The 25681-nt window shown below is 33.7% G+C and overlaps 4 protein-coding genes across 6 annotated transcripts; 2 read left to right on the plus strand and 2 right to left on the minus strand.

The window, feature by feature from the left end:
- On the plus strand, positions 1-3209 carry LOC109328241 (MOB kinase activator-like 1A). Its single transcript, XM_019561616.1, has 7 exons — positions 1-209; positions 1390-1438; positions 1543-1651; positions 1829-1922; positions 2037-2170; positions 2285-2448; positions 2886-3209. The coding sequence occupies exons 1-7, from the start codon at positions 184-186 to the stop codon at positions 2955-2957; spliced, it is 648 nt and encodes a 215-aa protein (XP_019417161.1). The 5' UTR covers positions 1-183; the 3' UTR covers positions 2958-3209.
- LOC109328177 lies at positions 5184-8059 on the minus strand. 3 transcript variants are annotated; one of them, XM_019561504.1, is made up of 9 exons: positions 7982-8059; positions 7540-7895; positions 6907-6959; positions 6392-6428; positions 6235-6300; positions 5953-6057; positions 5699-5852; positions 5523-5599; positions 5184-5414 (listed from the first exon to the last, which is right to left on the minus strand). In XM_019561504.1, exons 1-9 carry the CDS (start codon positions 8007-8009, stop codon positions 5349-5351), a joined length of 942 nt encoding a protein of 313 aa, XP_019417049.1. In that variant the 5' UTR covers positions 8010-8059; the 3' UTR covers positions 5184-5348. The 3 variants fall into 3 exon arrangements, with proteins under 3 accessions (XP_019417049.1, XP_019417048.1, XP_019417050.1); XM_019561503.1 differs by having other exon boundaries at positions 5523-5602; XM_019561505.1 differs by lacking the exon at positions 7982-8059 and having other exon boundaries at positions 5523-5602; positions 7540-7954.
- On the plus strand, positions 9441-16501 carry LOC109328175 (tubulin--tyrosine ligase-like protein 12). The gene is made up of 15 exons (XM_019561501.1): positions 9441-9769; positions 10567-10821; positions 11409-11533; positions 11629-11845; positions 12156-12281; positions 12407-12663; positions 12987-13094; positions 13525-13666; positions 13773-13938; positions 14291-14448; positions 14705-15028; positions 15154-15228; positions 15355-15424; positions 15530-15687; positions 16124-16501. Exons 1-15 carry the CDS (start codon positions 9485-9487, stop codon positions 16271-16273), a joined length of 2616 nt encoding a protein of 871 aa, XP_019417046.1. The 5' UTR covers positions 9441-9484; the 3' UTR covers positions 16274-16501.
- Positions 17154-24552, minus strand: LOC109328176. Its single transcript, XM_019561502.1, has 14 exons — positions 24409-24552; positions 24164-24251; positions 23260-23383; positions 22217-22266; positions 21907-21973; positions 21386-21458; positions 20752-20807; positions 20277-20373; positions 19978-20059; positions 19792-19854; positions 18759-18818; positions 17863-17955; positions 17725-17787; positions 17154-17491 (listed from the first exon to the last, which is right to left on the minus strand). Exons 1-14 carry the CDS (start codon positions 24462-24464, stop codon positions 17378-17380), a joined length of 1086 nt encoding a protein of 361 aa, XP_019417047.1. The 5' UTR covers positions 24465-24552; the 3' UTR covers positions 17154-17377.

The raw sequence follows: 25681 nt of genomic DNA on the forward strand, positions 1-25681 counted from the left end.
GAGAGAAATATGACAGACTGGCAAATAGGGAGGTTAAGGATTCTTTGTCTATGTCTTTGTCTCTCTCTGTCTCTCTATATTTATATATAAATAAATAAACTCTTTTTTGCTTATTCTTCAATTTTTGGCTTCTCTCTTTTTTTTTGATACAAGGTGGAAGAGACCCTTTGGGATTTCCACACCATGAGTCTCTTTGGTCTTGGAAACAGGTACCCTTTTTTCAAGTTTCATTTTTTTTCCATTTTGGATCATGCATATTAGTTTGTGTTTACCTTCATTCATTTTCTGTGTTTTTTATTTTACCCTTTTGATGAGGAACTCAGATTTTGGTTTTTGAGGCTGCCCTTGATTTTTTGAATTATGGCATGAAGGTTTAGTCTTAAAAAAAGTAATTTTGTAAAAGTGATTTTGGCAGAATTTTATTGTGAGAAGGTGAAAAACTCAGCTTGTCATAAAAGCTGAAATAGATAATGGTTGTAGTGAAAATTTAACCAAACAAACATACAAAAAAATTCCCTTTTGTTTTGATCTTAGAGTTTTGTTAACCCCTTTGAACCTAGTTAACTTTTTACCCTGTGAAATGAAATGGTTGATCATGGAAGTAAAACTGACATCATGGTTGTCTGTGTTGATAATATGATTGTGAATGTAAAATCTATTTGCTTCAATTTGATTATGACTTTGTGTGAAAGCAATGTGAATTTGTCTCTTTGTGAAGCTTCAGGACAGACAACTAAAATAGAAATATGAATGATGCTAACGTTTTTAAACTTGGTGTGATATTACTACCGTTGCGAGGATGTAATTTCGGGGCTTTGAAAGATACTGTTTTGTCGAACTGTAGGTAGTGTTATGATATTGATATGTTAGATATACTTGTGTGATTCTCAGCTGGTCATACACTGATACTTGACTTGGTTTTACAAGGATGCTTTTGTTGAGTTTTAGCTGCTTCTCTAATATATAGGCAGCTCGGAAATGTCGAATGATGAATATTATGCCGTGAAACTTTATATAATACTATTGACTTTTTTTGTAATGTACATTTTGGTTATGACAATTCAAAAAGTTTGTAAAATGGGGCAAAGATACTACACTTCTTAACATTCTTAAGCATGTAAAGCTCAAAAGTAACCATTTCAAAACTATGGTTGATAAAATTAGAATCAATACAGATATGAGATGTCACCATATCAATGATAATGATTATATTTCTCGAATCATTCATGTTTGCGACTTCTCCCTGCTAACTTTTTCATACAGAAATGAATTGTTTGATTTGATTATTTTTGCTGTTTTCTCCTTTTTAGGGAGCTCGTAGTATGATAAGCTTGTTTTCTCTCTTCTGTTTATGACTAATCAAGGATAACCAAATTTTGATCCATGTAGAAACCAAAAAACATTTCGTCCAAAAAAGAGTGCTCCTTCTGGAAGTAAGGTTGGTCTTTTTACTTCTCGTTACCGGATTCTCTTGTACTTTTCTTTATTTTGTACGTTCGATTAGTTGAACTTCAATTTATGCATTTCGTTTATGAAACGCAGGGTGCTCAACTTCAAAAGCATATTGATGCTACATTGGGTAGTGGTAATTTGAGGGAAGCTGTTAAACTGCCTCCTGGTGAAGATATCAATGAATGGCTAGCTGTAAACAGTAAGTTTCTTTAATCTACGGAATTTTATTCTTTCTTGAACTCTTCTCTGTAATTGTTCGGTGTTGCATGTAAATTTCCGTATTTACACAGCTCAGTATATAATTCCTGAATGTAAATGATTTTTCACTGAAAAATTGCTTACGAAAACTTTGCCCATTTCCGTTTTTGGGTTGCAGCCGTCGACTTTTTTAATCAAGTGAATATCCTCTTCGGTACACTTACAGAATTCTGCACAGCAAACAACTGTCCAACAATGACTGCAGGACCAAAGTAACAACTATTCATCTGTCCTAAGCTTTATTTTCCAAATTGGACAAGTTAAATCTTAGTAAACAAGATTGAACATATATATGAGACAATTATTTAATGCAATAAACTCGGCAGGTACGAGTATAGATGGGCTGATGGTGTCATTATCAAGAAACCGATAGAGGTATCTGCTCCGAAGTATGTTGAGTACTTGATGGATTGGATTGAAACTCAGCTAGATGATGAAACAATTTTTCCTCAAAAGTTAGGTATGTTTAACATATCAATAAAGCTAGTTGGGCACTTGGTTAAGTTTTCAGGACTGTTATTTTCTAATTATATGAATCATAACATTGTTTTAATTGATTGCTGCACTGCTGCAGGAGCTCCCTTTCCGGCTAATTTCCGAGATGTTGTCAAGACAATTTTCAAGAGATTATTCCGTGTATATGCTCACATCTATCACTCACATTTTCAGAAGATTGTGAGTTTGAAGGAAGAAGCTCATCTGAATACTTGCTTCAAGCATTTTGTTTTATTTACTTGGGTAAGTGGTTATAAAGACTCCGTTGGCGATTTGTTTCTTTCTCTTTTGGTTCTGTATTGGGTTGGCCGTGTTGTTTCGAGGAAGAGGGAGTGTCACATGCTTTAGCATTACTCCCTCCCTCTTATCCCAATTCAAATGTAGAACAACACTATCACCCCGCACTACGTTTTTACACCTGATTAATGCGTAAATCGTGATTAATCATGTGTGTTGAATGGTTAACGAGCTAACTATTAACCACCAATGTACTCATTAAAAAACCCGTTAGCTATCCAATACACACGACTAACTACGATTTATATACCATTAGCCAAGTGTAAAAAAATAGGAGTTGAATACACAAATATGGACACATGCTTTTAAGTTTAACTTCATCACTATCATCATTTTATTTCCTTTTGAATTTACTGCCTAAGATGCTATATTTGTGTATGCAGGAATTCGGTTTGATTGAGAAAGCAGAGCTAGCCCCTGTTCAAGACCTTGTTGAATCTATTATACAATTCTAGTGTTGTTCTTTCTTTCCCTTATTTTTTGGGAGGTTAGACATTGGAATGTTGGGGTGGGGGTATATTGTACACATTTGTGTGTTTATATTGTCCTTGTAGGATACTTACCAAATGAAAAATCCTTAGCCACTGTTTGTGTTTGCATGTTCATTCTTATGATGGTTGCTCAATAATATTGTGAATCAAGCAAAACATCATTGTATGGCAAGCAAAATTGTAGATGGAATTTATGCTTTTCTAGTAGATGATTCAATGTGGTGTTTTCAGTAATGGTGATGATAAACACAAGGGGAACCTTATAAATGATGGCTTCCTGGCAATAATTTTTTTGTTTTTTTGGGTAAAAGGAATAACATTTTTGTATTGGAGGTACCCGGATCTTTAATTCGATAACTTTACCAGGTAAAATATTATATGAGAAAAAAATGTATGCACTAAAGTATAAGAGTTTTTTACATTGTAAGAGTTATTACACTCATTAGATTTATTATTTTGATGTAAATGTATTTTGAAACAAAGAGAAGTGATAATATGATCTATTTGGTGTCCATCAAATGCTCTTGAAGTAGAAAAATAAGAAACATTCATTCAGGAATGTTTTGAATCAAGTTTGTACATTTTGACAATAAACAGAAGAATGAATAACAGATGAAAAATCACAAAGCTGACCATATAGATTGAACACCAATGCTACTTATTATAATTTTGGGTTGACAATGCTGTGTATACTCAACTTTGTGATAAGCTTATTGTAATTGAGGAAAAATATGGTGTTAAGTGATGAATAATGCCACCACTCACATCACTTCACAGGTTTTGTAACTAGTATCATCTTATATATTTGAGCTTTTTGGTAAAGTTCAATGATATGATTCACCAAGTCTATAAAGAAATTATATATTTAGTACAAAAAGGTTTTAAATGTAATGTATTTTTGCAGGTAAAATATGCTTTTCTAAATGGCCACTCAAACCTGCAGATCCAAATTATTGGTTTGAAGATGTATTCTGTATTGCAACATGTGTAAAAACTTGATCCTCATCAAGTTGCTTTGAATTATTCATCAGTCTATATAAATTTATCATAACTTAGAATCTGAAATGATACTTATAGATTACAGCAGTTTGACTATTAAATTGATGGCAGAACATCCTATGGATAAGTTTTGGAAATAATATAGTACAAGTGTTGGGAATATATTTCTGTCCTTGTGAATGCTTGTGTTGGAAATAATATAACACAAGTCTCATCTAAAACCACCCTACCTTGAATCATGCAAAGCAACAAGGTAACCAGATGATACCTCTTCGCTGCATCTAGTAGGGAGTTAATTGTTGATCATCAAGAAATATAGATAAGAGACATGTTTTTTTTTATAGGAATTGAATTCGTGACCTCTTTATCACCGAACATCACCTCCCAACCCCTGTTCGCCCTCACCGATCGTCGACTCCACCCAGGCATGACTGTCAAACCATCTCATCTACACCCTATTCGTCTTCCCCCTAGCAACCGTCAACCTCCATCCAACCAGACCTTGTTGTCACCATTCTGCCTTGATTGTGAGTCCTATTTACTCTGCATATGCAACTCCACCGACACGAAACCACACCTTCTATCGTGAATCCATGTCCATCACCACCACCAACCCTGAACTCATGTCCTCAACCATGGTGGACTTGCAACCACCATGAACGACCTCCAACTATGGCCAAAACAGCCCGACCCGTCTACCCCCCACCATTCAAATCACCACTCACAGCAACTCAACTGCACTAACCCATGACCCCAAGTACAATTTAAAACCTTGATTGTAAGCATTAACTGCTTGTATCAGGTCATAGCAGAGAAGCTACTTACAGTTTAATTCGTAGTGAAGTGATTTCTGGTGCATAAATTGGCCTTTATAGACTTATTATTCTGTTGTTCCCGTGAAAGAAAGCAAATCCAAGGAATACACTAGAATCAAGGAATATGACCATTTAACCACAAATGTAAATCCAACACAGCAATAATTAAACAACAGATACACTTGTTCAGTTACATCACTCTTTTAAAATGCAATACATCTGAGTTTGTTCTTTTCCTCAAATTTAACCACATGAAGAAAACAAGACGCCTAGAAAAACTGCAGTATGTAAAGACCGCTACATTAAAAAGGAAACAAATTACTTCAGTACAACATGGGCATGTACATGAAGGGGTTATAAGGCTTGGTTGTTGTCATACAACATGGGCATGTACATGCATTTACAATTTTACATCAACTAAAGGTTGTACCTCCACCAAAAATAAAGGGGTTATACCTTTAATGATTACAGGAACTGAGGGTATTTGTACCTTGAAGCTATCAAATTGAAAATTGAAGCATAAGTAATAATCCTTTGTATTTTACATCTGCAATCGTAACAAGTATGTTTCCTCCAGTAAGAACCGGGAGTTTGCTGTTTCAACCATCTGAAAATGGTGAGGAAGCATAGACAATTATTGCAACTCACAGGTATATATAAATTATAAGCATGTTGCGAAAAACAGGAAATAGAGGTGAAAAAGTAGTTGTATTACCTCGAATCCCATCTTCTGATACAATATCTGTGCAGGATTGTTATTCCTGTCAACATGCACATATAACTGTGTCACACCTGCTAAATGAACGAAGGTACGGTAAACCTTTTGGTTTTGTTTCATGTTTCTATAACAGACATAAAACTATACAGCTTCAACGTTCATAACAACGTTACCATTAGATTTTGCAGCTTGAACAGCAAAATACAACGTGTTGCTTGCAATACCCTGACGACGAGCAGATTTGGCAACACATAAGTTTGAAATATAGCCATATCTGCTTGGTGGTGTTCTCTTGATGCTGCAAAAGTGTGGGGCCTTCACTCGTTCCTACACAAACGCTTAAATTGTTAAAGCATAAAAGCCCCCAGGCTAGACAAAACAACACATGTATTTGCAGCAATTAGAAATGTATCAAGTGTAATAATACCCCGGGAAAGGTCTCCCCTTGAAGTAAATATCGGATATTCAAATCGAGGGTTCCTACAACACTTTTTAATATTGAGCGCTTTACATTCTTCTGTTCTTTCTTGACCTGAAAAACTTGATACCAAACACCATAAGGTGAAACATACTAGAGGACATCGATTAATTATCAAAGGTAAGGAACTTGGCAGATATAATCATTTTAATCATCAAATCAGAGTTTTGAAGTATATATTCCAACCTGGGATTCTCTATTAAATCAGAGTCTAGGATGACATTGATTTACCGTGATAATGCATGCACAAGTCTCCCCACTCTGTGACTTGCACCGCCTTTTTACTGCATTGAATTCCTAAGAAATATGAATTATTGTTAAGATTTTCATGAAATACTCCATTTGTGCACAGTACAAACTGAGAAAAGTAATTAGTATTCGTCCCTACCTGCTCAGCAAATTTCCTTTTGAAGTTATCGGCGTATCTGGATAAAACATAATGGAAGTCAGTGGCATCGAAATTTCATTTATCATGATTCATAGCAAATGAATTAGACACAACATTGACAGGCACGTTTTTTCTATAATACTATTAACTAAACCAACATACTTTCGTATTCATCTTGATTTGGTTTATCGTCTTACTAAAGTGCCACAAAATTTATTTCTGGTCTTTAACCAAGGTATTCTCATACACAGACATTGCTATAACACTAACCCTTCATACACTATTTATAACTAAGAGGCCCTCTCAACAATTGTATTTTCGAGGGTTTAAATTTATTCCTACCCTTAGTAGCGCGCGGCTTGCTTACCACAACACCAAGCATGTTCGCACAATATACCATATCCCTAACTTTTAGAAACAAAATTTTCACATTCATTCTTCAGAATTCTTATCACCTAGCAATATAAGTCAATGAAAGAAAATTCGACATCTTTGATATATTCTATGCATCATACCTTTCATACATTCGATTCTCCCAGTGACTTTCTGCCCTTAGCCATGCTGCTGTCTACAACAAAATTTACACAAAACAAATAAATAAGTAGACATATGGAAAACAAATAAATACAACAACAAGAATCAAGCTTTTATCCCACTAGGCGGAGTCAGCTACCTGGATTGAACGACGCAATAATGCTCTAACATAAATCATGTTCATTGACGAAGCATTAAGCTCTAAGTCTTTTTTTATCATTTAATCAATGGTTTTTCTTGGTCTCTCTAGGAATTTGACTAACTTCCATTTGATCTACTCTCCTTACGAGACTTTTATCATTCACTATCCAACAAACCTGCCTATGTGTGCTTAATTAATGCTATACATAGTCGGTCTTAAGCTCGGATAAAAAAGTGAAGGTTATGTTAGGGTGTCAACATCTGACCTAAACTTTTGTAAAACTTTGTCGAATCTTTATGATACAGATCAACTATATGGAAAATAAATAGATAGTACCATAAACTGAAGATTGTTTGACCTCAAAGTTTCCACTGAATAAATAAAATTATAACATAAATAATACATGAATATAAACCAATAAATAAATAAAATGATTACTGAAAACTCATCTATCTAATAATTTATGGCATACCCAATATTCTTCATCAAGAACAGCTTCTCTTGCAACAAAATTCCCAAACTCAAACTTATTCCCTCGACCCAATTCTTGATCCGATGGTTGCAAACGGTCAAATTGGAGATTATTGGACTTCAAAGTTTCAAACTTTGGAATCGATGGGTTTGAAAATTGCTTCACTGAAACTTCCTCTTCCTTCTTCATACTACTATTGCTATTATTCACTGTTTGTGAAAATCTGAAATCCATGGCCCACGTGGAACATGTTGTTGGGAATTTGTAAGAATTATGAGAGCAATTGAAGGATAAGGTATGAAAAGTAGGTGTGTGAATAACAAGTGTTGACATAGGAGACATGTTTTTTGTTTTGTTTATGTTTTAGTTAGAACTAGGTTGAAGAGGTTATTGAAGTTGAAGAAAAAAATAAGAAGAAAATGGAAAATGGGAATTCAATGATTTGAATTGAATTGAGTTGAGGAAAGCATAAGGGAATGAATGAAAGAATGAATTTGAGAGTGAAATGATTAAGTTTGATGGATTTGAATGAGGAGGTTCTTTTTTTGGTTTCAGACTGTCTCGTACTCGAGACAATATGTCTGAGCTGGGAACATTCAAAAGGTACGCCAGACTTCTAGCGGATATTTTTTCATATCCACAATATTCGAAAACTTTACTTAAGGGGAATGAAAAACATGTATCACTTGAATCAACGTCCGTTAGTTTAAATAACGAGGTTTGATGGTATAGGAGTATTTTTGGTGGAGCATTTTATTGCTATCATTGCTCAATGGATAAGCCTCACATTTATTTATCTTTACTATTCTTTTCTATTATTGGCACATCAGCACTTATGGGACTAGTTTCCCCCATGTATATATATTAAACTTTTATACATATATTATCTTTATTTGATCCAAATCAACATTGGTTATGTAAGACTCTATTAAATATTATAAAGATCAAAATTTTAATTCTTAAAAGTGACATTTGTTAGGAGATATTGTCCTGAACCTTGGAATAAATTTATTCTTTACCTAAAAAAGTGAAGAAATATTGTTAATAATGCTAAAAATTAAAAAGAGTGAGATATTAATGTGTTAGTGAATTTGTATACCCATAAATTAAAATATAGTTCACTCTAGTCATAATAGAAAATTTGTTTAACAATAAATGTTTAATCATTGTATCATACTGAATTAATATGATATTACAATTATAAATTAATAATATAACATCATAGTTATAATCAATATACTATTATAATTACCTTATGAATTATGGATTATAAAGACAAAATATATTAGACAATATGTATACATGTATATAATCCCCTATTATGCTAGTTTATTGTATTAAATATGTTATTAGATTCAATTCATTTTGCCTAGGAGCAATACATGTTCAGAAGAGACAACCACACATCTTAAAATAAATTAGTTCCTTCATAAAAAGTGAAGAGATTACCATTGGTAATATAAATTAGTATATCACCATTCTTTTTAACTTAACTGCACTCAGCACTTCTCTCACCTAAAATGTAACATTTATCTTTGGGAAAAAATGTATGCATTAATGTAAGAGTTTTGTATAAAGTTTTTTACACTGTTAGTACATTATCCACTATCGATTTGTATTATTTTTTTAAAAGTTAATAGTGATTAATAAATCAATGATGAATAATTTGTTAACAGTGTAAAAAACACTTACACGATAATGTATACATATTAAATCTTATGTATAAATCTTTATATTGACAATGCATAAATATTAAATTGTTAATGAACATATATAAAATAAGTAAAACTTGGGCCTCCCTCGAAGCCCATCTTCGTGAAATGGGCTTCCACACATAAAAGGCCCATTCCAAAGACCCGATCCATTCCCTTCATACCGAACTCTGAAACCTTCGTGTCACTGCAACTTCACTCTCACAACTTGCACTTCACATAGTCAGAGAAAAATGGTAGCCATTAACGGCACGAAGAGAATTCAAACCTACGAAGAGTTTGTCAAAGTTCACGCGCTGTTACTCACTGCCTCAGGCTTGCCGGAAAATCTCCACCGCTTACTCTTCCAGAAACTCGCCGGCGACACCTTCGACGGCGGCGAACACTTCCAAATTGATTCCTCTGAGGACGGTCGCAAGAGATGTCTCGTTCTGACGTCAGATTCCATGGCGAAGGAGTCTAACGTGTTCCTCGTCGATCATGCTTGGACTTTCAGACTCACTGATGCTTACAAACAGGTCCTTATATTCTTCTTATAATAACGTTCATTTTCTCCTTTAAGGTTTCGTAGTTTGAAGGTTTTAACAATTACATAGTAAATTAGTAACTCAGTGACCGAGTTGTAAGTTCATTTTTTGTTTTGTTTCTAATTTTTCGTTTTATAAATTTAATAATTGTTTAAGGACTAATTTGTATGCTTAATTTAATTCAAAGACTAGTTCAAGAAACGGTCTAATCTTACTGATTTTTCTAACTTCAATCGTGACGAATTCCAGTTCTATAAATTAAGTCTGATGTTTTATATTGGTATTATTGTTTTAAAATATATTATATTTAGTTTTGTACTTAATTATGTGAGTTAACTTTTCAAATGTAAACATTATTTACTGTAATATATATACATACACTGTCAGAGTAAAGGTTTATATATAAGTATACCATCCACTATTAATTTGAATTACTTTTTTTTTTTTTGAAGTGTCAATGATTATATTCAACATGAATGGTGGATGATGCAGTCACATTGTATAAAACTCTTACACTCTCCGTGCATACTTTTTTTTTTCCTCAACATTATTATGTTAACATATGTTTATGGCGAGTCGGGTTTGGGACCGGATAAATGTCCCTATAAAAAGAATTGGGTTGGTTCGGGATAACTTGGTCCAATCTTCCCATGCACACTCATATAATCTCGAGAGATATGTTGCTAATTTACTAATTTAATAGTGTAAATAATGAGTACCCTACAATTTAGTTGAAGTTAACCGTTTTCAATGTGTTAATATTGGTTTTGTTTGGTGGTTGTTTGTAGCTTCATGAGGTTCCGGGATTGGTGGAGAGGATGGGTGCTTTGATGTGTGTGGATATTGATCTGAATTCGGATGCTAATGGTGATAGGGTTTCATCACATGAGGAGAGTGATAAGCCTGACGTTGTGGAAATATTGGAGAGTGAAGTTCAAGAGGCAAGAGAGAAAGGAGATGGTGTGTTGAGATGGTTGGAGCTTGACGACCTCAACATTGATGATGATATGCTCCTGTCTCTTGAGTTACCTACTAGATTTCCGGTATATAACTCATTTGTTAATAGTTTCGAATTTCTAATTTTGTATATTGTTATAATATGAGTAGAAGAAGCTTTATGTTATTGCTTCATTGAACTCAGAAATTGTCATGCTCATTAAATGCCGGAGTCTTGTAATAAGACATCGAAGCTTGTTGTTGGATGACATGCACTATTATTATTAATTTATTATTTATGTATTGTATTGTTGAAGAATTATAGGTTTAGGGTCAGGAAGAAGGGAAAAGAGAGACTTCTGTAAACTGACAATATTATCGCTACGATTATGAATAAAGTGCTTATGAAACCTTAACCTAATACCCTTATTTATTTATACCAATAATTAGGCCAGCTGCTATTATTAATAATACCAATCCAAGCTCCCTAACAATAAGTAATAACCTATCTCACCAAAAAAATTAAAGAAGTAATAACCTAACATTCATTATAAAAGTCCCTCTGTTATTCATTTTAGTCTGTTATCTCAGCTCCTGTCATTTTATAGTCATTGTCAGTTTTTATTTAATTTCTCTTGTTTTCCCATTGTAGTTTGAGTACATAACGCTCTCCTATCCCCTTTCATTGTTTCAGGATCTATTGGCACTTAGCCTGTATGGAAACAAGCTCAACATACTGGAAATGATTGTTCAGGAAGTTATCAAATTTAAACACCTTAAAGGACTCTGGGTGAACAATAACCCGGCTCTTGCAAATTGGTAAGTTTTATCATATTTAAAGATTCTTAAACTGCATAGTTTGTTCATCTCGTCACTCCTTCGTATTGAATAAAACTAAATTACTTTACTTTTAGTGATGGTGAGCTTGCAGATGCAGTTCCTGAGGAGTTACCAGAACTGGAAATTTATAACTCATCTTTCACAAACAATTTTGGGGAGTGGGCCTTGGGCTTTTGTGCAGGGATATATGGAAAAGATAACCCTGGAAATGTTGATCAAGTTGACGGATCACTGCAGAGTGTATCCACTCTTGACCTTTCAAATAGAAACATTCACAATTTAATTAACAAGGTTAAACCATTTCTTACCCTTTTTTCTCACTGCTTTGTGCATCTATCTTCCTTCCTTATGTTCCAAATGTATAGATACGAGGCCTGAGTGTATATTTTTCTAGAATGTAAAATTGATTTCATAAGTTCATAAATCTGGGAAGTCTGCATGATGAGTGCATGTATCCTCGAGCCCTAACCCAAGAGTTGCTAAATGACAAACAAAGTATAATTAACTAACGATATTTACATGTTGAACCTCATGCCAATTCATTAATCTCATGTATGTTTGTGTTGATATTAATCTTTTAATGATCCCCTCTTTTCTTCAGGCGTTTTCACCTATTTGTTTGCCAAACCTTTCATACTTGAACATTCATGGAAATCCATTGGACCAAAACTCAGTTGGTGACTTGTTAGATTTACTGAGAAGATTCTCTTGCTTACATTCTTTGGAGGTACCTTTAATATATATTATCACATTTTTTTAGCTCCAAATTATCTTTGTTATTGAGTTAATTTTATTTATTTCCATACTGTGGTAACCAGCGTTTTGGCCCTTTTCAATTTGAGCAATTTTCAGGTAGATATTCCGGGACCACTTGGAGGAAGTGCCATTGAAATACTGGAATCTCTTCCTAACGTTACTGAGCTAAATGGCATCAGTGCATCAAAAATATTGGAAACCGGAAAGCATGTTATTGACTCAGTGCTTCTTCCTCGTCTTCCTGAATGGACTCCTGATGAGCCTCTTGCTGACCGTGTTATAAGTGCAATGTGGCAATATCTTATGACTTATAGACTTGCAGACGAGGAAAAGATAGATGAGACATCTATATGGTATGACCTCACCTGCAATGGACTTGTGTTACTTCCCTGGTTCTAATTATTGCACTAGCTTTCTTTTGATCAGTAGATGCATTGAAGTTACTTTTTTGTATTTTTGTATGTCACATTGAAATGCAAAAACTATATCAAGGTAGGTTGATTTATCCTTTATTCTATTAATACGACTTGAATTGGTCAATGTTTCACCAGTTGAGTTGTTGGATTTAGAACATCAAATGGAATAAAAATAATATAGAAGTGTCACATGAATCACAGATGGTCAGTTTTGTATTTCCCGATGACACACCCAAGTAACGAACAACATGTTTTTTAAGGTATGTGATGGATGAGCTAGGTTCAGCTTTGCAGCATAGTGATGAGCCAAATTTCAGAGTTGCACCTTTTCTCTTCATGCCAGAGGGTAATCTGGCATCAGCTGTGAGGTTATCTTCTATATTTCCTGTTTCAGACTTGTGCTTTGATGTAGAAGTTATATTTCCATGCTCTATGGATGCATCTGCTGCTTTATGACATGATTGTACTTTACCTAATTAGTAACATCTATTTTGTTATCCTCCCCTTATTTTTGTCTCTGCTTTTCCTTAATGAATTTCTTTTATATGAGAAAGAACAGCTTTTTTGCTCTCACAAATTTCTTGCTTTAAGTTTGGCTTCTTAAATTCTTGCTCATTAATGTTTCGTGATTTCATTACCAGCATATAGCCCATCTTTGAGATTTCTAAATAAGAAACTCTCTTTTATTTCCTTTTTTAAATGAAATACTTGTTTATGCATTTATTGTGGCATACCTTTGGATTTGTAATAAATCAGAACTGTTATCATACAAGTAATAATGTGTCCCATTTTCCCCAGCTATTCTATTCTATGGCCAACACAGAATGTTCAGAAAGGTGATGAATGCACTCGTGATTTTCTTCTTGGTATTGGGGAGGATAAACAACGTTCTGCCAGACTTACTGCTTGGTTCCACACTCCAGAGAACTATTTTACCCAAGTATTTCTTCTACTACTAAGAGAAATTATGATTATGGTTTTTGTTTAAAAATCTAGTATACAATAGTTTCTGGAAGTTGGATGCCTAATTAATTTATTACTTTCAGGAGTATGAAAAGCACAATCAGAAGTTGAAATCCAAAAGTTTAATACTGCCTGCTAAACAGGGTTCTGAGACTAGAAGTATTCGTCATCTTGATGGACGTCCTTTACGTGTTTACACAGATATACCTCATGTAGAGGAGTACTTGACACATCCTGAATTTGTAGTCAGTAAGTAGAATGCACAATGTTTGAACTTTATCTTAATTTATTTTTTTGCTGCGATTCTTAATTAGTAATTAGATTATGATGCAGCTTGAACATATTTGACATGCCAGTCTCAATGTAAATAGCCTGGATTGATGTTTTTTTCGTTTGATATAATCTTTTCACTTTTCCCACCTAGTGGGACTAAGACTTGGTTTTTGTATAATTTTTTCACTTTTAAAGGAGAATTGCCAGCTTTTGGTTGCCCAAAATTTCCATTGGACTTGATTTTATGGTTGTCTTGTTCAAACTCTAAAAAACTATACTTTGTGAAATTGACCTTTCCCCCTCTCTTTGAATGTTGATTTGCCTACAGCAAATGAACCGAAGGATGCAGATATAATATGGACATGTTTGCAGATAGATGAGGATATGAAGAAGGCCACTGGAATAACAGATCAGCAATACATTAACCAATTTCCTTATGAGGCATGTCTTGTCATGAAACATCATTTAGCGGAGACACTTCAGAAGGTGATAACAGTTAACTAACATTTTATATTTATGCTGTGGATATTATCTTCAATGAACTGACCTGTGTCCGTTATCCATTTCTAGTTAAATACTAATCATAATCCTGAAATAAATATGTATTATACTTAGCTCGCAACAATTTTATTTTCTTGTCCAAGTCAATCATACCAATAAATTGAAATGTCAATGTCTTTTCTCTCTGAGGTTTCTTAATAACTTGATCATTTTTTTGGGGGCGGCAATTGTTTTGCCACAGGCACATGGATCTCCTCAATGGTTGCAGCCGACATATAATCTTGAAACACAACTATCTCAATTTATAGGTGACTATTATGTACGCCAAAGAGAAGGACTAAACAATCTATGGATCTTAAAACCATGGAACATGGCCCGAACTATTGATACTACTGTAACTGATAATTTACCTGCAATTATCCGGCTCATGGAAACTGGTCCAAAGATTTGCCAGAAGTATATTGAACAACCTGCCTTGTTCCAGGGGAAAAAGTTTGATCTCCGTTACGTAGTACTGGTTCGGAGCATGCACCCTTTGGAGATATTCCTTTCAGATTGTTTCTGGGTATGCTGATCTTTTCGGTTCTATCTATAAGTTAGTGTGGCCTATGAAAAACTTTTTCAGTGCCTGTATTTTATTGTTATGCTCTTAAAAGATTGTAGTTAAGAGGTTTTGAATTTTATTTTCAGGTGAGGATAGCCAACAACCAGTATTCTTTGGACAGAAGTAGTTTTTTTGAGTACGAAACTCACTTCACCGTTATGGTATTGTCTTGAGCACCATATTGTTTCGCAACAAGATCTTAGGTTTAAAATTTGATTGAAATATTGAATATTTCAGTCCTTTCCTTTTCTCAATAAGTTTTAACATGGCCACTATATGGATCTCAGAATTATCGTGGAAGCATAAATCTCAAGAATATCAAGGATTTTGTTAGGGAATTTGAGGAAGAACATCAAGGTAATGGGGATTGTTCCACTTTTATCTCACAATTATCTTCTCTCACTTGATGTTTGCATTTTTTAATGAATTCTTGATACAAATTCATGTTCCTTTATCACACAGTTAAATGGTTGGATATACACTCAAGAGTAAGGAATTTGATCCGATCAGTGTTTGAGGCAGCTGCTGTTGCACATCCAGAGATGCACAATCCAACATCAAGGGCCATTTATGGTGTTGATGTCATGCTGGACAGCACTTTTCAACCTAAGATACTAGAGGTTTGTAACTGAAGCAGTGTTCTCTTCTGATGCTCCTTTTCTCAATACCGAAATGCTTTATTTTCGACATAAACTCATTTTCAAAACCTGGAGAAAGCAATTGTTGGAAGGTCTCTGAGTTGCAACGGTGTCCAATAGGTTAACCTGACACAACTATGTTTGTAGGGATGCCTTTGTCAGAAACTATGGGTCTGTCTGCGAGTTGGTTATTGAAGGACAATAGAGAGAAAGGAAAAACTTTAGAGCCATGAAATACACACATTTGTCAGATGACTCTCAAGCCTTCCATTTCCCTTCATCCATCTCTACAAACTAACTCGCAAACAAACCCTAAATAAATAATCGTTTGAGTTTAGAATACCAAGCGACAATATCTTATTTGTCATATACTTGTCAGCATGTTTTCCTATGTGACTTATATTCCCTTTTGATGCAGGTAACTTACTGCCCTGACTGTACAAGAGCTTGCAAGTATGACACAGAAATTGTGGTTGGAGGGGGAGGTTTTGCCAAGGGCAGTGACTTCTTCAACAATGTGTTTAGCTGTCTTTTTTTAAATGAGACTTCACAGGTTAGCCCATTGTAAAATATTCATGATAAAGAATTATGATTCTCATAATTTACCTTTTGTGTAAGTGAGTGAGTGACAATAAACTTCAAGTGCCCCTAAGTTGTTTGGTTAGAGGAATGTGCCCAAGACTTGTAAACTCCTAACATTTACAGTTAGGCCCATGTTTCTTGAGGTTCATAATTTTGCATAATCTTTTCCCTATTTTGGATTTTTAATTATATTCATTTCCTCTGGTTTTGTATTTTTAGTATCGTAGACAAATTTGATTGATGATTATCTAAGTTATTTTGTATGTTTCATTTTGATCCACTAACTTTTTGTATGTTTCATTTTGATCCCGCAAACGTTTTCCGTCTAAAGACTCCATTCTCAATCATAACTGTGAATTTTTATATTATTCAGTTTAAAATGAAAAAAATATATACCGAAATCATATGTTAATTTTTTTGAAACTGTGGCATAAAAAATGAAATTTAAACTATAAATTAACGGAAAATCAGTATATATAATCAACTTGAAATTTGTATATAATACAAACCTATTTGTAACGATATGAAGCTTAAATTGAAAATAAAAAAGCATTTGAGCTGGATAATGTGAAAATAAGGTAATGACCTTCCTATCAACTTTTTTAGTTTATTTTTTTGGGTACTATTAAGGGTATTTCCTTACACAAAACGAGTAAGGAATGAATCCCTTTCGAGGTGCGTGAGTACCTCTTCTAATAAGTATCATTCCCATGAATTGAACCATTGACCTTTTAGTCATCCTGGGGATCTAGTTATACTTTATACCACTAAACCAACACCATATTGCTACCTTTTTAGTTTATTTAAAAACATGTTTTTTATGTTATTTACCTAAATGGATGTCCTATGCAAGTATGCAACACAAATTTCATCAGAAAAATGCTAAAAAGAGCACAATTGCCAATGATAACAACGATCAAATTACATCACACATTTCTCAACTACAAAAACAAAACCCTATTTTGAACTAATATGTACATTGGATCTTCCCAAGGCAATGGTGCATTGGTGCTGTACACATTCTGCAACATTTTTTAACCATGAGATATGAACTATGAAGATCAACATTTGCACTACCCTGGCAAGTGAACTAAGCTCCTTGTTCAGTGGCTTCTGTTAATGAATGTGATTTATTTCTCAGCATTGAAATCTTCCTTTGTAATTCAAGATTTGACATCCTCTCCGCCTCCAGTGCTCGCTCAAGCTTCATTATGTCATCGACAAAGGGTAATCATTCAGCAGAACACATTTTAACAAGGAATACTAAATCCGAAAAAAGTATAGTATACCACTTTATTGTTATAAAATAAAGGGTAAGCGGCCCAATGTACGAGACTCTTGTATAGTTGGATTTGAGGAAAGTAGATGTGCGAAGCCTTACACCTACACGCCGAAAGGCTATTTACTTGATTGCTGTAAAATATATTACAATAATACCTTGGCAGCCCTGGTGCTCCATTCTCCTAAAATAGCTCTGAGTCTTTCATTCTCTTCTACATACTGTTATGATTACAGCAAGAATATAGTCAAGTTCCATACATATACTTGTTAGTATTAGTAAAACCTGTAAGATACCTGATTATTGGTTGTGCCAACAAGTTGGATCTCTGAGTCCCTCTCAGCAATCAGGGACCGCGCAAGCCTTAGCTCAGATTGCACTTGGTTCATCTGCAACATAATTTTCCATTGAAGATCGTTTTAGTTTGAAGAAGTGGGAGTTGATATCTGATGCTATAATGGCAAGGTTCACTTCATACTCAGACAAAATTTCTACGCTAACTGTCGACTGCCTAACACAACCTTAACCTTTTATCCAAGCTTAGGACGAGCTATATTCACTTCATATAGATGGGTCCCAAAGAAAGACACTTTTCAAGTCATTCATTGTGTAAAAAGTAATTAAGATATGGTACTCTTTTCAGATAAATAAATATGGCAATATCTGGCTTATGAGAATTTCTTTGTAGACCCAATTTGATTTCTCAGCTTAAGATCAATTTCTTTGTAGGTCAGCATAGGAAGTAAATGAGATCTGGAAGAAAAATTTCAGACCTAGAGTGACTTTATCAACTTCAGACAGCACTGCTTCGGAATTTAATCATAAGCTAAAGCACTATACTGCCTTCTAACTCATTTTATAGACATCTTCATGTGTAGTTACAACTACGCTAAATAGTTGTAGTTGTATGTTAATGATATCTCCTCAAACGAGAAGATAAATAGATGTAGACAGTACAATTGTAAACAGAACCTTGAAGGGTTAGCAAGGGGAATGTCAAAATAAAGATACAACACTGTCAGAAAAGTCGGCACTGCAAGGGAAGAAAATCAAATAACCAGAATTTTGCCAAAAGGATAAAATGCTACACAAGATATCAGGCATGACATAAATTTTCACTTGGAATTATATTTACACCATGTTACTGGAAATAGTTGTACACACATTTAAAACTAGAACAAACAGTAATTACCTCTGCAGAAAGTGTCCGCAATTCTTGATCGCGAACTGCTAATAGATGGGCAAGGTCAACCTGAAATACAAACAATTTAATCCTAAAAAATGAAACAAAGAAGATGGAGCCACCATTTTTTTATGAAACCATGTTCCGAAAGACCAAAACGGTTGATAATGAGTTAAGCCAGCTCAGGAGTTTCTCACAGATAAGGTTTTATTTTTCACCTAAGCAAACATTATTTTTTAAGGGGAGGGGGGAAGTGTGCATTTCAGGGGTTTGAACCCGAGCGCTCACACCTCATGTCCCACAACTCCAATAAGACCTTTCTTATTGAATCTTTACTATCTAATGTTCAGTATCATGAAGCATCACGGGTCCTACGACTATGTGGTAGATTTTCCATTAAACTTAAAAGGCACCTTTTGATCACAAATAAAACCTAAAGTATATCTCCATTTCACCCATTGAGCTTCCATCGTATTATTTGGTTCGGCTAAACTCTTCTGTAGTTAATTATGTAAGCGGTTATTTGGTTACAATTCAAGCCTGACTCATTGTCATTAAGCCTAAAAGACTAAACCTTAATAGAATTCAAACTTGGCTTTGAGCTTGAGCAGCTTGTGACCTTTAGAGTGAACTGAACTCAAGTCTAGAAAATAGGTTACCTGAATTTCATTTTATTTTTTTTCAACTCAATCCTGATACGAACATAGTCTAACTATCTAAGTGATCTGAGCTAAAGTTAAGTTTGACTCAGTTCAAATCGGCTCGCTGCGATCAAACTAATCTCTTTTCAAGATTACCCCTCAACTATAAATTTCCTCCAAAAGTTATTACTTGGAATAAGTAAGGTCGATGTGCAATACAAGCAACTTCCCTCAAAAAATAAAAAGTATTAAGGGAAATTGCAAAGAAAGCTACAAATATCTACTGAAAACAAGATGCCAATCAATCTTTTGTCCAATATCTCAACAAAGTATGTGGTGCCGTCTGACTCTACCAGAACAAGATTCAATAAGTTAGCACTTGAATGGCATAAATAAACTACCTGTGGTGTGCTTTGATCATCAGTTCTTTCATATTTGCTTAAGCACTCCTGCAGCCGAAGAATCTGCAAGCCCAAATGTTGATGGACAATTATTGTTGAAGTTAACATTAGTGGAATGTGTATGCCATCAGTGTCGGTTAAAGTGTATATAGCCAACAGTAAATGATTGCTTCAAATTGTCAATACCTCCTCACTCAAAAAATGAAGATTTTCACGCTGATATTGCAGCAGAGCCATTTGCTGATCAGAGAGCCTACCATCATAGTACCTATGGCACAAGATATACGAATTATAGCATTTATATTCTACACAATCCAATTGGCATAATATGATATCATCAATGGAACGCATAAAGAGTAGAGCATCATGCTTCAGCAATACTATAGTTTGCTGAACAATGTTTCTCTTGTTTTGTGGCTTGAAAATTAAACACGGATGAAGTTATGAAGTAAATTACAACATAAGCTAAATAAAAAAATGTTTGCCTTAGACCCTCCAAAGAACTCGATGGTTGTAGTGGTGAATATAAGGACTTCAGAACATCGGGATGAGAGTTTAATGAATTGTACTGGTGTATGTAACCTGCTTGCAGCAAAAATGCAGAGAAAGGAATAGGCAAAACTACTACTGTTACTGTAATTGCAAAATGTATTAATATATAATTAAACTAATAAGGTAGATTTGTAAAACGAACTACAAGCTTTCGATTTCTCGTCTATGGAGGTTCCCCCCAGGGCTCAAGACATCCCATAGTTTGTTTTTATTATTATTTTGTTAAAATTATTCCTATATTTTATTGACCAACAAAATACAAGTATTATCTAACAAATACATATTTACAACCTTTTCATCGAAGGCTCATGAGATCCCTTCGATTTTTCTTGAAATTGTTTGTTTTTTCAGATAAATTTGTTTGGCTCTCCCCAAAAAAAAATATAGAAAAAGAAAGAGATATTGTACCAATGTAAAGACTCATAAAACATCCGGCACATACTGCTTCAACTACCATAATAATCCTGCAGATTTTTGAAGCAAGCAAAATATTACATTAACGACTTTGGGGAGTAAGAAAGTGAACAATTAATTTCCAGTCAAACGCTAAAGAAAAGTGCAGAGGGAATTGTACATGCCAACTATGGGAGATTATATTCATATGTTAAGTACAACTATAACATTTTTACGGAATCAACTGCCAAATTTCTTTACATTATCGCCATGCTAGAAGTGCAACTGTGAACACCCTCGACAACAAGGGTGGCAAGATTTTAAATATTGCAATATGTTGAACATTACTATCTACTAGTAAAACAACTTTTACAGCGACAATATTTTAACATTAAGTATACTCATTTAGCCAAACATACAAAATTAAAGTAAATAAGAAACAAACAAACACAAAAAGAAATGTTTCAAATAAAATATGGTAAAGGGTTGCAGCATTTAATCGTCAATCAAATATTTCTAGCAACCTTTATTGATACTAAGATTCATATTAGGGATGCAGTCTTCATATTTAGAAGCAACACAATCTTATTGATATTTAGCTCAATTTAATCTATCCGACTAGACAAGTATAAACAAATAATGAACATACCTCAATATAGCAGAGATTGACATAAAACCAGTGTAAGGTTTCCATAGTATAACAAGTAGCATTGCAGCAGTTCCTGACATTAAATAAAATTATCAATATATCCACATTTTTAAGTAACAACTAAAATAAAATAAACTATCCATATTGTTATAAATGATAAAAATGAACTGCAGCGTTAAACTATACATGTCGTTATAACTTATAAATAATAAATTTGAATACTCAATAGTACGAGACACACTAGCTTTATTGTTTTAAACTTGAAAGTTAAAATTAATATTAAAAAAACAAGTTTAAAAGAATGCAGATACAGCGTTGCTGCTTGTTGTTTCATGTGGCATGTTCGTAAACTTTACATTTCCTTTACCATTCATGTGGCTCCACCTAACAATTTAAGCTTTCGGGTTGAGTTGGTTCTTCATAGACACACACACAAACAGAGACATACATATAATTATATGTCAAATTGACTTCTTGTATTAAGCATGATCTCAAAGTTAATAAGTATCTGAAATACATACCATAAGCTGTAATGGCAAATGGTATGCGAACAATAAATTTCAACTTCTGGCTAAAACTATAGTAGCCCTGAAAATCACATTAGTGATAAAATCAGTTAATTGCGCATTTTTAAACACTGACAAATACAACTCAAACCTTCAGAAATATTTTCATAAAAATTTATATTGTTAATTGTATTGGTCTCACTTCATTGAAGAACATTCAGACTCTGACTCTAGAGAACCAGTACTTAAAAATTCCAAACAAATGCCCCGTGCGTGTATACATGTGAGATAGAGAGATTAAGAAACTGCTATGATGATGAAGTACCTGCAGGCGTATTTTCTGAACTTGATAAACCAGATATTGCTGAAAGATTCCTGAGACAGTAAAATGTAACATTTAAACCAAATAAAACCGAGCATCAAATATTAAATACAAGTAGCAGAAGTTTATACAATAACAACCAAACCTTTTTCCACTAGGCTAGAAGAACCTTATAATGCATGGTAAAGTATACTAATCTTTATTATTAAGCTAATACAATGTTGTCAATCTTATGCATCAGCATTTGTCAGCAACAATTTAAACCTCCAAAGTTTTCTCTTCACATTAGTTTGGATTCATAATATCATATATGTTTCAAGGTTTTAAGAAGATCAAATGGCAATGCCAAAAATTAACTTCAACAAGTAATGGCATGTTAATACATAATACTTTTCACTATCCTACTGGGATCTGATTTGGCACCAAATATTTCAGCATTTTGAGGAACTAGTCATCAAATTCGTTATTTGCCACTCTTAATCTTGGAAGGTTATTTGTCCTCATTCTTAACTTTTGGACAAAAATGGCTATGTTGTAAATTATCCTTGAGACATTGTTTGTCTCCTTATCAGTAACTTTTCTGTAAAAAAAGGAATTATTGTGGTTCATCTTATCGTTTGAAAAAAATGTCTGCAAGACACATTGAACAGAAAGCAGGGTCATTTTCAGATATCTATTTCAATTTATTGTTCCAAAATGGAACAGCTTCTTAAAACTTGTGAGAATATTTATTTTTCCAACAGTGAATGTTCTTTTAAGAATAAGATAACAGCAAGGCATGGGTAAGATTGTCCTGTACCCGAAGCCAAATTCCGAAGATCATGTTGAAGACAAAAACATGTACATAGAATTGGGACGACAGGAAAAGAAAGACTGTTTTTTTACAAGAAAAAAGAAATAAAAGACCCACCGAAGAGGGCATTCCACAATAAATATACACTTAATCTGCAAAGACATGCTACTGCACGGTTCACGAATAAGAAAATATACAAATCTAAAGATAAAAATCAAGAACACCTAATCCAGTATAAGTTCTGATGCAAAACCTGTTAATAGCAAAAGAAGCACATCACAACTACAAAGCACAGGGGATATCAGGTCTTGAGATATCCGGTCTTGAAGTGGACGAAAAATCCATTCAGCTCCAATGGCCAAAGTAGCATAACCAGCCTACTATGGAAGAAACAATGAACAGTTTACTCAACAATCTAAGCACAGACAACACAACCCAAAAAACTTTCAATTCAATTAGAACCATGGATGTTTGCCAAATCAGTCAATGATCCATAATTTTGAAATGGTAAAATAACTTATCTTTCCGATAGAAGGCAGTAGAAAACACTCCCAACAATGTAATCAAACATGAGATAACATTAACAGCTATCAATTCAATCAACACCATCCATGTTCAACAAACCAGCCAATGACCCATTACTTGAAATGGTAAAAAAAATTCACTTGCCAATTGAACATTTGCAGAAAACACACACAAGTCCCACCAATTAATAATGTACTCAACAATATAATCAAACACAACATAATATAACATGAGGAAAAATGTATGCACCGTAAGAGTTTTATACACTATCAGACCATCATCCAGCATTCATTTTTAATGATCATTGACTCTTCAAAAAAAAAGTAATACAAATGAATGGTAGATGATATATTGACTGAGTATAAATCTTTACACTAACCATGCATAGTAAAAACAACTTCATTTTCAATCAAAAGAATCACACATGTATGCCAAACTAGACAAAGACCCATTAATTGAAATGAGAAAAAGAATCAAACTAGCCAATATAACGCAATAGAAAACACTCCTAACAACAATTAACAATTTACTCAACAATCTAAAACAACTTTCTATTCAATCAAAAAAACATCCATGTTCGCCAAATCAGAAAGCAACCCATTAATTGAAATGATGAAAAGAATTAAACTTGCCAATAGAACGCAATAGAAAACACTTCCAACAACCCTTGCAGCTTTCCGGTGAGCAAATAGAGGAGCTTCATGAAGTATATCAAGAAACCTAAAAACCCAAAAATTTAAAGAGCTTAATTAAGCATGCATTGTCACTACACTAACAACAAAACTGAAAATTGAAGATTAGAAACTAAATAAAAAATCAGAAGCAAAGAGAACATAAATTGTAAAATGAAAATTTTGGAGTGTAGTTAATAACTCACAGAGCATTTTCCTCAGGCGAAGATGATGAAGGGGAAGTGAATCTCTCTGTTGACATATTTATTGGGTTATGATTGTTGTTGCTACTGTTAATCGATGTATTTGATTTCTAGGATTCAGAAAATGGTATAGTATGAAGGTTCTTCGGGAAAAGAGTGAATGTTTCTTTTTTTGTCATTAAAAACAATTAACTACTAATCTTTTTTAGGTTTATTAGAGATAGGGATATTATATATTTAATATATATTTATTATTTATTGATTAGATCTAAATATTTTAATATTTGTGCATGTAATTTACTCCTTAGTAACATGTTGGTTTAGTGATATTAAATTTTGCTAAATCTTAAAAAAGATCAAAATGTTAAGATTCGAGTCTTGTAAGTGATATTTGTTGATAATAGAGGTGAGCAGGACCCGACCGGCTCATCTGGTCTGGCCAGATCATGAGCGGGACCAAATAATGTTAGGTCTCACTGAGTTTTGAGTTTAAGGCTGAGTTCATGTTCAAAAATTAGACTCAGATAATATTTAAGGTTGGGTAAGAGACAAACATGGTTCGATATCGCCTGTCCCATAGACACTTGTTTGTCATGTTTATATGCGTTTCTATTAAATCGTGAATAGAATAATTATAAATCTTTTGTGGAAAATATCATTTATTCTCTATTTTTTTTTTCATGATATATATAATTAACAATATATATATATATATATATGTGTCACTTTATATGTCAAATTACATCCATATAATAAGTAAAATATTGAAAACATTTTATCTAAAATAGATATGAATTATATTTAATTGAGTCCAGAATCAGGTCCAGAGTTGAGTTCAAGTTCAAAGGTTGTCTCAAATCTCAATCGATATTTGAGGTCAGGCTAACTTCGCGTCTAAGGTCGGGTTCAGGTTAAAAAATATGATCCTACCAACATTTAGGGTCCGGTAAGGGACAAACCTTACCCAACTCATGTCCATCTCTAGTTGGGAGGGATAGTCACACACCCTAAAAGTAATTAGTTTCTTACCTATAGGATGAGAGGATATTTTTGGTAGCATAAAAAAATGTGCATAAAACTTAATATGGTATACACTATACACATGCAAACCCAGCCAATGTTACGTTTTCTAATATACATAGTTGGCCCTAAACTAAATAAAAATTGAAGTTGGTGTTACTTAAACAATAATCAACTTAAAACTTTATTAGATTTGGATGAATTTGATTAACAACTTAATAGAGTTAATAGTTGATTGTTACTTGAAAGCAAAGAC

This window comes from Lupinus angustifolius, chromosome LG15 (assembly GCF_001865875.1).
Source record: "Lupinus angustifolius cultivar Tanjil chromosome LG15, LupAngTanjil_v1.0, whole genome shotgun sequence".
NCBI classification, from domain to species: Eukaryota; Viridiplantae; Streptophyta; class Magnoliopsida; order Fabales; family Fabaceae; genus Lupinus; species Lupinus angustifolius.